At 39.6% G+C, this 15,754-nt stretch overlaps 1 protein-coding gene across 5 annotated transcripts in view; it reads left to right on the forward strand.

The window, feature by feature from the left end:
- LOC115119617 (receptor-type tyrosine-protein phosphatase epsilon-like) overlaps positions 1-15,034 on the forward strand; it is a 188,299-nt gene extending 173,265 nt beyond the window's left edge. For all 5 annotated transcript variants that reach the window (XM_065022934.1, XM_065022935.1, XM_065022936.1 and 2 more), the window contains 10 exons: positions 3,406-3,569; positions 3,739-3,874; positions 4,368-4,517; positions 4,951-5,044; positions 8,303-8,379; positions 9,253-9,387; positions 10,045-10,170; positions 10,727-10,878; positions 11,367-11,502; positions 12,836-15,034. In XM_065022934.1, the coding sequence (XP_064879006.1) occupies positions 3,406-3,569; positions 3,739-3,874; positions 4,368-4,517; positions 4,951-5,044; positions 8,303-8,379; positions 9,253-9,387; positions 10,045-10,170; positions 10,727-10,878; positions 11,367-11,502; positions 12,836-12,910 (1,245 nt within the window). In that variant the 3' untranslated portion in view covers positions 12,911-15,034. The remainder of the gene's footprint in view (positions 1-3,405; positions 3,570-3,738; positions 3,875-4,367; positions 4,518-4,950; positions 5,045-8,302; positions 8,380-9,252; positions 9,388-10,044; positions 10,171-10,726; positions 10,879-11,366; positions 11,503-12,835) is intronic.
- Positions 15,035-15,754: the final 720 nt, after the last annotated feature.

Consider the following 15,754-nt stretch of genomic DNA (forward strand, 5'->3'; position numbering starts at 1 on the left):
CTTATTCACTTGTAGTATACTAAAGTACTATACTTGTTCACTTGTAGTATACTAAAGTACTATACTTGTTCATTTGTAGTATACTAAAGTACTATACTTATTCACTTGTAGTATACTAAAGTGATACTAAAAGGTATTTGACTGTAAATATGTAGTCTACAGAGCTCCACAACACTGATGGACATAGAAACTTAAAAGATGTCCTTTAAACTGTGTGTGTTTTTTGTGTCGTGTGAATAGAGTAGACTACAGATATAGGATCATAATTTGAGCGTTTGTAATTTCCACTTTGATATTTTAGACTTGAATTGCCCAAACGAAAAATGTATCAACCCTTACAAAAATGTCCTTTAATTATAATCTATATAATAATTCACATTTCCTGTTTCTGAAGGATTATTTTCCTGCTGTAGCAAACTGGCTCAAATTAAGATCCTACATCTGTACATCACAACACATGAACCACAGAGACACAGACTAATAAAGCCTACTGCTGCTACTACTGATCACCAGTGACTCACTCTTGTTGAAAGACCCTCGCGTCCAGGAACCCACGTCGGGGACAGGGTCTATTGTGTGTGCAGCCTGCTGGCCACCACAGGTGTTCCATGTCCCTGAGCTGACACTACTCAGTGGTCATCGGTGGTTTGGCACAGGCCAGCCCGGTCTTGTAGCTAGTGCCACCATTTTTACTTACCTGGATGATTCTACTGGCCGACACTCTTAGAAAGGAAGCTGCTATCGTCAACCTCATAGGGTTATTTGGCTGTCCTCATAGGAGAACCCTTTGAAGAAGCCTTTTTGGTTTCATGCAGAACCCTTTCCACAGAGGTAGTATCTGGTTTATAGTAATGACTACGTAGTATCTGGTTTATAGTAATGACTCTATGTAGTACCTGGTTTATAGTAATGACTCTATGTAGTGTCTGGTTTATAGTAATGACTCTATGTAGTATCTGGTTTATAGTAATGACTCTGTAGTGATGTAGTATCTGGTTTATAGTAATGACTCTACGTAGTATCTAGTATAGTAATGACTCTATGTAGTATCTGGTTTATAGTAATGAATCTATGTAGTATCTAGTATAGTAATGACTCTATGTAGTATCTGGTATAGTAATGACTCTACGTAGTATCTGATTTATAGTAATGACTCTATGTAGTATCTAGTATAGTAATGACTCTACGTAGTATCTGGTTTATAGTAATGACTCTATAGTGATGTAGTGTCTGGTTTATAGTAATGACTCTATAGTAATGTATTATCTGGTTTATAGTAATGACTCTATGTAGTGTCTGGTTTATAGTAATGACTCTATAGTGATGTAGTGTCTGGTTTATAGTAATGACTCTATAGTGATGTAGTATCTAGTTTATAGTAATGACTCTATGTAGTATCTAGTATAGTAATGACTCTATGTAGTATCTAGTATAGTAATGACTCTATGTAGTATCTGGTTTATAGTAATGACTCTATAGTAATGTAGTATCTGGTTTATAGTAATGACTCTATGTAGTATCTAGTATAGTAATGACTCTATGTAGTATCTGGTTTATAGTAATGACTCTATAGTAATGTATTATCTGGTTTATAGTAATGACTCTATAGTGATGTATTATCTGGTTTATAGTAATGACTCTATGTAGTGTCTGGTTTATAGTAATGACTCTATGTAGTGTCTGGTTTATAGTAATGACTCTATAGTGATGTAGTATCTGGTTTATAGTAATGACTCTATAGTGATGTAGTATCTGGTTTATAGTAATGACTCTATAGTGATGTAGTATCTAGTTTATAGTAATGACTCTATGTAGTATCTGGTTTATAGTAATGACTCTATGTAGTGTCTGGTTTATAGTAATGACTCTATAGTGATGTAGTGTCTGGTTTATAGTAATGACTCTATAGTGATGTAGTATCTAGTTTATAGTAATGACTCTATGTAGTATCTGGTTTATAGTAATGATTCTATAGTGATGTAGTATATGGTTTATTGTAATGACTCTATGTAGTACCTGGTTTATAGTAATGACTCTATGTAGTATCTGGTTTATAGTAATGACTATGTAGTATTTGGTTTATAGTAATGACTATGTAGTGTCTGGTTTATAGTAATGACTCTATGTAGTATCTGGTTTATAGTAATGACTCTATGTAGTGTCTGGTTTATAGTAATGACTCTATGTAGTGTCTGGTTTATAGTAATGACTCTATAGTAATGTAGTATCTGGTTTATAGTAATGACTCTATGTAGTGTCTGGTTTATAGTAATGACTCTATGTAGTGTCTGGTTTATAGTAATGACTCTATGTAGTGTCTGGTTTATAGTAATGACTCTATGTAGTATCTGGTTTATAGTAATGACTCTATGTAGTATCTGGTTTATAGTAATGACTCTATGTAGTGTCTGGTTTATAGTAATGACTCTATAGTGATGTAGTATCTGGTTTATAGTAATGACTCTATAGTGATGTAGTATCTGGTTTATAGTAATGACTCTATAGTGATGTAGTATCTGGTTTATAGTAATGACTCTATGTAGTATCTGGTTTATAGTAATGACTCTATGTAGTATCTAGTATAGTAATGACTCTATGTAGTACTGGTTTATAGTAATGACTCTATGTAGTATCTGATTTATAGTAATGACTCTATGTAGTATCTGGTTTATTGTAATGCCTCTATAGTAATGTAGAATCTGGTTTATAGTAATGACTCTATAGTGATGTAGTATCTGGTTTATAGTAATGACTCTATGTAGTGTCTGGTTTATAGTAATGACTCTATGTAGTATCTAGTATAGTAATGACTCTACGTAGTATCTGGTTTATAGTAATGACTCTATAGTAATGTAGTATCTGGTTTATAGTAATGACTCTATGTAGTGTCTGGTTTATAGTAATGACTCTATGTAGTATCTGGTTTATAGTAATGACTCTATGTAGTGTCTGGTTTATAGTAATGACTCTATGTAGTGTCTGGTTTATAGTAATGACTCTATGTAGTGTCTGGTTTATAGTAATGACTCTATAGTGATGTAGTATCTGGTTTATAGTAATGACTCTATAGTGATGTAGTATATGGTTTATTGTAATGACTCTATGTAGTACCTGGTTTATAGTAATGACTCTATGTAGTATCTGGTTTATAGTAATGACTATGTAGTATTTGGTTTATAGTAATGACTCTATGTAGTATCTAGTATATTAATGACTCTACGTAGTATCTTATATAGTAATGACTCTACGTAGTATCTATTATAGTAATGACTACGTAGTATCTGATTATAGTAATGACTCTATGTAGTATCTGGCTCTACGTAGTATCTAGTATAGTAATGACTCTATGTAGTATCAGGTATAGTAATGACTCTGTAGGTCTGCTCTGTGTGTCGTCTCCTGTAGCAGGCCAGCGACGGCACCAAGCCCTCCAGGCTGGTCACCCAGCTCCACTTCACCAGCTGGCCTGATTTTGGGGTGCCCTTTTCCCCCATCGGCATGCTCAAGTTCCTCAAAAAAGTCAAGACGGTCAACTCCTCCTTCGCTGGGCCCATCGTGGTTCACTGCAGGTACTTTATACTGGGGATGTAGTCTTTTAGGCACATTTCAACTGTTGCACTGTATATAGTAACCTGAAGGTTACTTCCCCATCTGTATTTAGGAAGAGAGAGAGAGAGATCTAACTGTCATGCTATAGATAGTTGACTCCTTGGCCTTCTCTGTCCTTTGTCTCTGCAGCGCTGGTGTGGGAAGGACAGGGACCTTCATTGTGATTGACGGCGTGATTGACATGATGCACCAAGAGCAGAAGATTGACGTCTTTGGTTTTGTGTCCAAGATAAGAGACCAGCGCTCGCAGCTTGTACAGACAGACGTGAGTAGGCTCAAAACAACAGGGTCACAACACTATTTCATGCAATGCATCAGTCTATGTTTCTCTTAGTACTAGGACTAGCAACTGTCCAAAAGTAAGCATTGTTCTTCCTACTACTACAGTGTTCTAAATATGTATTTGTAATGTAAACTAGAAAATAATAGAGGTCCAAGAATATATCCCTGTGGAACACCACACTGGATCTCATCTGATTCATCTGCTTCTTCTCCTTGTTCTTTTTCTTCTTCTTCAGTTACTCCTTCTTCTTCTTCTTCTGCTTCTCCTTCTTCTTCTCCTTCTTCTTCTCCTTCATCTTCTCCTCCTTCTCCTTCTTCTTGTCCTTCATCTTCTCCTCCTTCTTCTTCTCCTTTTTCTCCTTCTTCTTCTTCTTCTTCAGCATATTCCTTTGGAAGAAATTATCAAAGTGTATGGACTTTCATTCTTATTGTTCTAGTGCTCTAAATATCTGTTTGTCTTCCTCTGTGGCCTCCAGATTCAGTACTCATTCATCTACCAGGCCCTGTTGGAATACTACCTCTACGGAGACACAGAACTGGACGTGTCATCTCTGGAAGGACACCTGCACAAACTCCACAACACCCACGCCCCCTTCGACAGGGTCGGCCTGGAGGAAGAGTTCAAAGTGAGAGCCAGGGGTCCTCTCTCTTCTCTGACAGGGTTGTAGTTGATAAGATAGAGCCCTTTGCTACATGCATGCAGCTTAGAATCCTTGAAAGTCTGTGTATGCTTATAATAGCAATTGTGGACATCGGGTATAAATTATTCTATGTTAATTTGCATCGCTCTTATTTTTGGGCCTCCCGGGTGGCTCAGCGGTTGTATCACAACACGGCCGTGATCGGGAGTCCCATAGGGCGGCGCACAATTGGCCCAGCGTCCTCCGGGTTAGGGGAGGGTTTGTCCGGGGGGGTAGGCCGCCATTGTAAAAAAAAAAAAAGTTTCTTAATTGACTTGCCTAGTTAAATAAAGGTAAAACATATTAAGTCATCTATGTGTACATTTGCACCCTGACACTTTCCTGTCCCCCCCACCCACTCCCCCCCTTTATCATCCAGAAACTGACCAACATGCGGATAATGAAGGAGAACATGAGGATGGGAAATCTCCCTGCCAACATGAAGAAGAACAGAGTGCTTCAGATTATTCCATGTAAGGAACGCCGGAAGAGACAAACTGAATGAGATCTGTTTTCCCCTCAGAGTCCAGTAACTCTACATTACGTCATGCAGTTATTAACACAACAAACTGAATGAGATCTGTCTTCCCCTCAGAGTCCAGTAACTCTACATTACGTCATGCAGTTATTCCTTAACTTGTGACAGATTGTGACCCACAGATTATATTGTGTTCATAACCCCCCCTTATTTAGAACGAAACGAGATATATTATCAAATCCCTTATTCCCTTGGTTCGCTCACCTAAATTGCATTCATGCAGAATTATCCAGGGAAATCCATTGTATATGTCACCTTTTCATATTTGGTATTTTTCATATTTGGTATTCATATATTTAAACCTTGATGCATGGGACTGACATCGAGAGATCTTTTAGTCAGGCGTCTTGTTGTTTTATCTGATAAAACGCTCATTGTTTTTTCTGTTCTTTAGGTTGAGTGATGCGTTTTGTCTCTCATCTTACAAATAGTGTTTGGGAAATGAATCTGGAGGAGCCTTATAGGCTTGCATCTCAAACGGCACCCTATGCCCTATTTAGTGCACTACTTTTGACCAGGGTCTATAGGGTCTGTGGTCAAAAGGAGTGCACTATATAGGGAATAGGTTGCCATTTGAGACGCTGACTTTTAGGCATCTAATACGGGCGATCTATTCATAAATCAACAGTGACAGCATCGCAGATGATCCAATTCCTTCCACCCCTAATTCACCTGCTCTTTCCTCAGACCGTTCGATTGTAGGGCCGTTAAGGGCCGCACCTTTGGTGAGTTAAGATGTGTGTTGGTGTAATGGGAAGGGGGATATTACAGGGACTTTTATTTCCATGGCAGTTTCCTATAACGTCCACTAGGGGGGGGGGTCGACGTAAGTCCCTGTTACCATCTAGTAGACCCGCGCCTTGCTAGGGCGTCTCCAGTTTCCTATAACGTCCACTAGGGGGAGACGTGAGTCCCTGTTACCATCTAGTAGACCCGCGCCTTGCTAGGGCGTCTCCAGTTTCCTATAACGTCCACTAGGGGGGGGAGACGTGAGTCCCTGTTACCATCTAGTAGACCCGCGCCTTGCTAGGGCGTCTCCAGTTTCCTATAACGTCCACTAGGGGGGGGAGACGTGAGTTCCTGTTACCATCTAGTAGACCCGCGCCTTGCTAGGGCGTCTCCAGTTTCCTATAACGTCCACTAGGGGGGGGAGACGTGAGTTCCTGTTACCATCTAGTAGACCCGCGCCTTGCTAGGGCGTCTCCAGTTTCCTATAACGTCCACTAGGGGGAGACGTGAGTTCCTGTTACCATCTAGTAGACCCGCGCCTTGCTAGGGCGTCTCCAGTTTCCTATAACGTCCACTAGGGGGAGACGTGAGTTCCTGTTACCATCTAGTAGACCCGCGCCTTGCTAGGGCGTCTCCAGTTTCCTATAACGTCCACTAGGGGGAGACGTGAGTTCCTGTTACCATCTAGTAGACCCGCGCCTTGCTAGGGCGTCTCCAGTTTCCTATAACGTCCACTAGGGGGGGGAGACGTGAGTTCCTGTTACCATCTAGTAGACCCGCGCCTTGCTAGGGCGTCTCCAGTTTCCTATAACGTCCACTAGGGGGAGACGTGAGTTCCTGTTACCATCTAGTAGACCCGCGCCTTGCTAGGGCGTCTCCAGTTTCCTATAACGTCCACTAGGGGGCCTTGCTAGACGTGAGTTCCTGTTACCATCTAGTAGACCCGCGCCTTGCTAGGGCGTCTCCAGTTTCCTATAACGTCCACTAGGGGAGACGTGAACTCATTTTGAAAATCATAATTTTACCCTATCTAAACCTAGAACCCTGACCTAAACCACCTATTCAGTTTCATATATTTTAAATCTTGACTGGGGAGACATTGAGAGTTCCTTTAGTTACCATCTAGTAGACCCATTGCTGTTCTTTAGGTTGAGTGATGTGTTTTTGTCATTGCCTGTTTCATCTTACAACGTGTTTGGGGGAATCTGGAGGAGTTCCTGTCTCCATCTAGTTAGTGACCCGGCACCTTTCCCTATTTAGGCGTCTATGGCACCAGTTTCCTATAAGTCCACTAGGGGGAGACGTGAGTTCCTGTTACCATCTAGTAGACCCGCACCTTTCTAGGGCGTCTCCAGTTTCCTATTTAGTCCACTAGGGAGACGTGAGTTCCTGTTACCATCTAGTAGACCCGCGCCTTTAGCTAGGGCGTCTCCAGTTTCCTATAACGTCCACTAGGGGGAGATTCGTGAGTTCCTGTTACCATCTAGTAGACCCGGCGCCTTGCTAGGCGTCTCCAGTTTCCTATAACGTCCACTAGGGGGCACGTGAGTTCCTGTTACCATCTAGTAGACCCGCGCCTTGCTAGGGCGTCTCCAGTTTCCTATAACGTCCACTAGGGGGGGGAGACGTGAGTTCCTGTTACCATCTAGTAGACCCGCGCCTTGCTAGGGCGTTAGCTACGTCTCCAAGGATCGCTGGTTTAATCCCAGTGCTTGGAACTCATTTTGAAAATCATAATTTTTGTCCCTATCCCAAACCTTAACCCTGACCTAAACCACCTATTCATATTAGGTATTCATATATTTAAACCTTGATGTGTGGGACTGACATTGAGAGATCTTTTAGTCAGGCGTCTTGTTGTTTTATCTGATAAAACGCTCATTGTTTTTGCTGTTCTTTAGGTTGAGTGATGTGTTTTTGTCATTGCCTGCTTCTCATCTTACAAATAGTGTTTGGGAAATGGATCTGGAGGAGCGTTTTACTGTGCATCTCAAATGGCACCCTATTCCCTATTTAGTGCACTACTATGGCACCCTATTCCCTATTTAGTGCACTACTATGGCACCCTATTCCCTATTTAGTGCACTACTATGGCACCCTAAACATGCCTATTTAGTAAACACTAATACTTACTACCAGGGTCTACTAGGGCTCAGAATGAAACATCCAATACTCACTTTTATCAATGCACAAACATCCAATACTCACTTTGTCTGACACCTAAAAATGAGTAAACATATGCCCAAACTATAAAGTGAGTAAACATCCAATACTCACTACATATCAAAATCCAATACTCACTACTATATCAATGAGCAAACCAAACCCATGTAAACATCCAATACTGCAGTTACGATGAAGGGGGTCGTTTTTTATCGGTAGATTGAGGTGTTATACCATTGATATACTCTGTGTTCACGGCCTTTGTAGTTATCACCCGGTTAACATGAACTGTATTTTTCAGATGACTTCAACAGAGTGATTATGTCCATGAGAAGGGGCCAAGAGTTTACTGACTACATCAATGCGTCATTTATAGATGTAAGTATATACTCACTACTACATCAATGAGTAAACATCCAATACTCACTACTATATCAATGAGTAAACATCCAATACTCACTACTATATCAATGAGTAAACATCCAATACTCACTACTATATCAATGAGTAAACATCCAATACTCACTACTATATCAATGAGTAAACATCCAATACTCACTACTACATCAATGAGTAAACGTTACAATACTCACTACTACATCAATGAGTAAACGTGAATCAACGTTATATTTATTGATAGCTAGTTTTGTTTTTGTTTTTGCAGTATATTCAAGTATATATTCATACGCTGCAATCAAGTTGTACCTGTCTGACATGGTGGTAATGCCTGTACTGTGGTGGACAGGAAGTTGTACCTGTCTGACATGGTGGTAATGCCTGTACTGTGTACTGTGGTGGACAGGAAGTTGTACCTGTCTGACATGGTGGTAATGCCTGTACTGTGGTGGACAGGAAGTTGTACCTGTCTGACATGGTGGTAATGCCTGTACTGTGTACTGTGGTGGACAGGAAGTTGTACCTGTCTGACATGGTGGTAATGCCTGTACTGTGCACTGTGGTGGACAGGAAGTTGTACCTGTCTGACATGGTGGTAATGCCTGTACTGTGCACTGTGGTGGACAGGAAGTTGTACCTGTCTGACATGGTGGTAATGCCTGTACTGTGCACTGTGGTGGACAGGAAGTTGTACCTGTCTGACATGGTGGTAATGCCTGTACTGTGGTGGACAGGAAGTTGTACCTGTCTGACATGGTGGTAATGCCTGTACTGTGTACTGCGGTGGACAGGGAGTTGTACCTATCTGACATGGTGGTAATGCCTGTACTGTGTACTGTGGTGGGGTGTCCTCAGGGCTACAGGCAGAAGGACTACTTCATAGCGACCCAGGGTCCTTTATCTCACACGGTAGAGGACTACTGGAGGATGGCGTGGGAGTGGAAGTGTCACTCCATCGTCATGCTGACTGAACTACAGGAGAGGGAGCAGGTAGGAAGGATATTCCATTGAAGAAATAGCATTTAAATAATTCATATTATATGATATATCTCTATGCTATTCACTTACTAACTACTGCATCTTAGTTGTCTACCGCTAGCAAGGATACAAAACTAGGACCTCTTTGTGTTGAGCTATTGTAATTATGTAGTAGAGTACTGTTCTAACATTATTTGAGTTATTGTAATATTGTAGTAGAGTACTGTTCTAACATTATTTGAGTTATTGTAATATTGTAGTAGAGTACTGTTCTAACATTATTTGAGTTATTGTAATATTGTAGTAGAGTACTGTTCTAACAGTATTTGAGTTATTGTAATATTGTAGTAGAGTACTGTTCTAACATGATTTGAGTTATTGTAATATTGTAGTAGAGTACTGTTCTTAACATGATTTAAGTTATTGTAATATTGTAGTAGAGTACTGTTCTAACATTATTTGAGTTATTGTAATATTGTAGTAGAGTACTGTTCTAACATGATTTGAGTTATTGTAATATTGTAGTAGAGTACTGTTCTTCCATGTGTTGAGTTATTGTAATATTGTAGTAGGCTACTGTTCGTGAACATGTCTTCTATTATTTGATGGTAATAGAATCACTGTGTTATCCAGTACTCAGTCTTAATCTCCTGACTGTGTCTCCTGCAGGACAAGTGTTTCCAGTACTGGTCCACAGAGGACTCAGTGACCTATGGAGACTACACTGTAGAGATGAAGGGATCCACTGTGTGTGACAGCTTCAGTGTACGGGATCTGGTACTCACCTACGGCCCAGTAAGTTTACATGGAAATACCCTGAGGTAGTGAGGGACCTAAAAGCAATAGTTTATTGAGACATTAACATTATTAACCTTCTTCTTACCTCTAGAGGAGTCCATGATTAATCACAGGAATAAAGTGTTTGTCGTGTTAGCATATTGCTAATCTTGTAACCCTCAATCCAAATTAGACGTTAACAGTCATCACGAGAAAGTAGCGTATTGCAAAACTATCTATTGCTGATCTGTCCACACCTAGCATGTTGCTAAAATTAGCTCCCAATGCTAAATGATCTGTCCACACCTAGCATGTTGCTAAAATTAGCTCCCAATGCTAAATGATCTGTCCACACCTAGCATGTTGCTAAAATTAGCTCCCAATGCTAAATGATCTGTCCACACCTAGCATGCTGCTAAAATTAGCTCCCAATGCTAAATGATCTGTCCACACCTAGCATGTTGCTACAATTAGCATCCTGACAGCTACATTATCTTTCCACACCTAGCATGTTGCTACAATTAGCATCCTGACAGCTACATTATCTTTCCAAACCTGGGTTTCCATGTTTCAGGATAAGCAGACACGTCTGGTCCGCCACTTCCATTTTCACGGCTGGCCAGAGATCGGGATCCCAGCCGAAGGGAAAGGAATGATCGACATCATCGCCTCGGTGCAGAGACAGCAACAGCAGTCAGGAAACCATCCCATCATCGTACACTGCAGGTAGCTAAGACTCGGACCCTCATCACCATGTGGTGGAATATGTTACTTTGGGAAGACTTTTACACTTCACTGTTACCTAAGTAACACACTTATACCACTTTAAATATACTTCCTAACAATTCATTTACTGTTACTTTGGTAACACTTTATTTTCACATATTTACTGTTACTATGGTAACACTTTATTACACATTTACTGTTACTTTGGTAACACTTTATTACACATTTACTGTTACTATGGTAACACTTTATTACACATTTACTTTTACTATGGTAACACTTTATTACACATGTACTTTTACTATGGTAACACTTTATTACACATTTACTGTTACTATGGTAACACTTTATTACACATTTACTGTTACTATGGTAACACTTATTACTTGTATAGTTTGTTGAGCATTCTTTAGGCAAGACTGTTACTGTTACTAGCAACTCATTACAACAGTCACAAAACCCCAAAAGTCACTGTTTTTGTTGTGTAGTGCTGGTGCAGGGCGAACAGGTACGTTCATTGCACTGAGCAATATCCTGGAGCGGGTCAAGGCTGAGGGCCTACTGGACGTCTTCCAGACTGTGAAGAGTTTACGGATGCAGAGGCCACATATGGTCCAGACCGTGGTGAGGACATTGACACAAATCACCATTTATAAACCTATTTTAATTTCCAAAGAATCAACATAGTTTGGCACACATTATAATTGACCAAGTATCTATCGGGTCCCAATGCCACTAATAGATAATATAATACTTTATTGTCCGTTAAGTTTAACACAGAATGGACATTTGTCTTTGGTGCTCTGGCTTTACAGTAAAACGATCAGAACGGACGTAAAACATCGACACAGCGAATATTACATGTTAGTTCACCGGAGTCGTGTTGAGAATCTAAATACCGGAGTCGTGTTTAGAATCTAAATACCAGAGTCGTGTTGAGAATCTAAATACCGGAGTCGTGTTGAGAATCTAAATACCGGAGTCGTGTTGAGAATCTAAATACCGGAGTCGTGTTGAGAATCTAAATACCGGAGTCGTGTTTAGAATCTAAATACCGGAGTCGTGTTTAGAATCTAAATACCGGAGTCGTGTTTAGAATCTAAATACTAAATACCGAATCGTGTTTAGAATCTAAATACCGAGGAGTCGTGTTTAGAATCTAAATACCGGAGTCGTTTAGAATCGGAGTCGTGTTAGAATCTAAATACTGAGTCGTGTTTAGAATCTAAATACCGGAGTCGTGTTTAGAATCTAAATACCGGAGTCTAAATACCGGAGTCGTGTTTAGAATCTAAATACCGGAGTCGTGTTTAGAATCTAAATACCGGAGTCGTGTTTAGAATCTAAATACCGGAGTCGTGTTTAGAATCTAAATACCGGAGGAGTCGTGTTTAGAATCTAAATACCGGAGGAGTCGTGTTTAGAATCTAAATACCGGAGTCGTGTTTAGAATCTAAATACCGGAGTCGTGTTTAGAATCTAAATACCGGAGTCTAAATGCCGGAGTCGTGTTTAGAATCTAAATGCCGGAGTCGTGTTTAGAATCTAAATACCGGAGAATCTAAATACCGTGTTTAGAATCTAAATACCGGAGTCGTGTTCTAAACACCGAGAATCTAAATACCGGAGTCTAAATACCGTGTTTAGAATCTAAATACCGGAGTCGGAGTCGTGTTTAGAATCTAAATACCGGAGGAGTCGTGTTTAGAATCTAAATACCGGAGGAGTCGTGTTTAGAATCTAAATACCGGAGGAGTCGTGTTTAGAATCTAAATACCGGAGTCGTGTTTAGAATCTAAATACCGGAGTCGTGTTTAGAATCTAAATACCGGAGTCGTGTTTAGAATCTAAATACCGGAGTCGTGTTTAGAATCTAAATACCGGAGTCGTGTTTAGAATCTAAATACCGGAGTTGTGTTTAGAATTCTCCCTGATGGTTCTCAAATTCTTTCCCCAGGAACAATACGACTTCTGCTACCGCGTGGTACAAGACTTTGTGGACATTTTCTCAGACTATGCCAATTTTAAATGATGAAATATTTGCCTTACAAACATTTTTTTTTTTGTTCAAATGTTTTTTTTTTTTTTTTTAATACCAGTTGGTCAGGCTTTGTGTTTTAGAAGGATTAAATGTTTTTCTATTTTGCTATGCACTTGTCCTTACTGTAACTAAAAACTCCATCCCTCGCTGTAATATACTGTACGTCAACGGACAAAGATTTGTAAATGCCAAAATGTAAGATTAATAATGTATATTTCACATCATGTATAATAATTATTTTGTAATGAAATTCAAGTGGTTTTTTTTTGTGTGTTTTTTATTTTTTAAACCTTGAGTCTCTTTATTCACATGTTTTAGTTGTTGTATGATACTGTACTTTTGTTAAACATCTTGTTTATTCAGACTGAGTGTTTATTTTGACCGTCCTTGTTTCCTTTTGAAAAGAGGCGCCATTGTAAATTGTTTACGTATCGATAGCAGACCTTCCATTTAATTGCATTCTAACAACGTTATGTGAATATTAATTAGTAAGATATTCTGACATGCCTTCTATCTGTGACTAGAGGTGATATCTCATCTATCTTTTATTGAATTGGAAATAACCTTTTTATTTAAAACAAAATATATATATATATTAAGGTCTTTACAATGCAAGTTTTTTCAGGCACAATATCAAGAACACAGAAAGAAAAAAATATGCAAAGTATTGAATATCAAGTTACGCCATTATTATTATTATTATTATTATTATTGTCAAGGATAATAGTTTAAAACAACATATTAAGGAATTGTAAGAATTAGTTTCCTGATGGAAGTAGTAGCCTACTTCAGAACAGAAAATCAACGTGCAACTACACATATAATAACAAGGTACCAGTAGTAGTACTAATCAGTAGTGCTAATCAGTAGTACTAATCAAATCCGTAGTACTAATACAAACATACTGCAGTTTTTTTTTTATCCACGGCACATACTCTGAAGCACATGTACATCACCCAGCATACCACCAAGGAATAGCACAGATACATTCTGACAAATATGTTAAAACTGAAAAGTTACAGTCATCATCATGTATATTCATGTGTATTGCTTTAATAGCAGTTTGGATACATTCGTTTTTTGTTAAATGTATGCATTCTTGAACTGTCCATATGGTTTAGACGTGACGCGTATTATTTGACCTAGGAAGGTGTCTGCTGTTGCAGTTGCCAATAATGACTATAAGAATAAAAATAAAAAACAAGTCGTTCTGATCTGACGCAACACTCAGTGTGACCTGTAAAATTAAAAGATCTTTAACTTAAAGGGCATCGAAATGAACTCGACACAATATATATGCATTTTTTTTTTTTAAAAGCACAAAAGATGGGCGTATTTCATTTACAATAACGATCCTCCATCTGTTCATAATATATCCATGTAAATGCCATACTTTAGTATTTAGACCTCAGTGCCGTTATAGTATACCGGCTACCACCAATCTCATGAAACACACAAATCCTCATTACGGCCTTACACCATTTGCATTGTTGTGAAAGATTAGGTCAGGGGTCAACCAAAACCATTACCTCATGAACTCCAGCAGTGCTTCAATGCCAGTTTTATAAGGGCGCCCTTGTATAGGAATCTGAAATAAGTCCAGCTGAATGCCCAAGGGCCCAGAAGCCCCACATTTACACACCCCTCTATTTCTATATGACATGTTGATTACAACGGGAGGATGAACTTTAACCCCGTCAGATACACACTGAACAAGGATGTTTAATAGTTGGGAACATGGAATTGTTGGATGCTTTGTCAGATGTGAGTTGTTGTTCCGGAGGGATGGTCTAACTTAACCTCATATCTCTCTCTCTCTCTCTCTCCCTCTCTCTCCCTTTACTCTCTCTCTCTCTCTCTCTCTCCCTTTACTCTCTCTCTCCCTTTACTCTCTCTCTCTCTCTCTCCCTTTACTCTCTCTCTCTCTCTCTCTCTCTCTCTCTCTCTCTCACTCTCTCGGGCTATTTTTGATCTGTTCTTTGATGAAGATGAAAGAGGGTGTTTTCAGGTCACGCCTCTTCATCTTTAGTTTTCTGCTTTTCATTGTCGCCCTCTCTTGGATTCTCAATGTCTTTTAAATGCCAGGTTGCAACATTAAATTCATTGAAAAACCTACTTTTTGCTCTGTCAATTCACTTACATGTGATTCAGCACTGCCATCTAGTGGTGAAGAAGGGGTAAATTATTTAGATATATTATGATTTATGAGAACCAGTAGATGTCACTGTTCAGTTGAAATATCCTATTCAAAGTGGCAAAGTGGTCTAAGGCACTGTATCTCAGTGCAAGAGGTGTCACTACACTCCCTGGTTCGAATCCAGGCTGCATCACATCCGGCCGTGATTGGGAGTCCCATAGGGCGGCGCACAATTGGCCCGGCGTCGTCCGGGGTAATAAGTAAGAATTTGTTTGTTAACTTACTTGCCCAGTTAAGTAAAGGTTAAATGTAAAAATGAAATAAAAATGTTGGAGCAGACTGTTACATACAGTATACAGGGGACTGTTACATACAGTATACAGGGGACTGTTACATACAGGTTGGAGAGGGGACTGTTACATACAGTATACAGGGGACTGTTACATACAGTATACAGGGGACTGTTACATACAGTATACAGGGGACTGTTACATACAGTATACAGGGGACTGTTACATACAGTATACAGGGGACTGTTACATACAGTATACAGGGGACTGTTACATACAGTATACAGGAGACTGTTACATACAGTATACAGGGGACTGTTACATACAGTATACAGGAGACTATTACATACAGTATACAGGGGACTGTTACATACAGTATACAGGGGACTGTTACATACAGTATACAGG

The sequence above is a fragment of the Oncorhynchus nerka genome, linkage group LG10 (assembly GCF_034236695.1).
Source record: "Oncorhynchus nerka isolate Pitt River linkage group LG10, Oner_Uvic_2.0, whole genome shotgun sequence".
NCBI classification, from domain to species: domain Eukaryota; kingdom Metazoa; phylum Chordata; class Actinopteri; order Salmoniformes; family Salmonidae; genus Oncorhynchus; species Oncorhynchus nerka.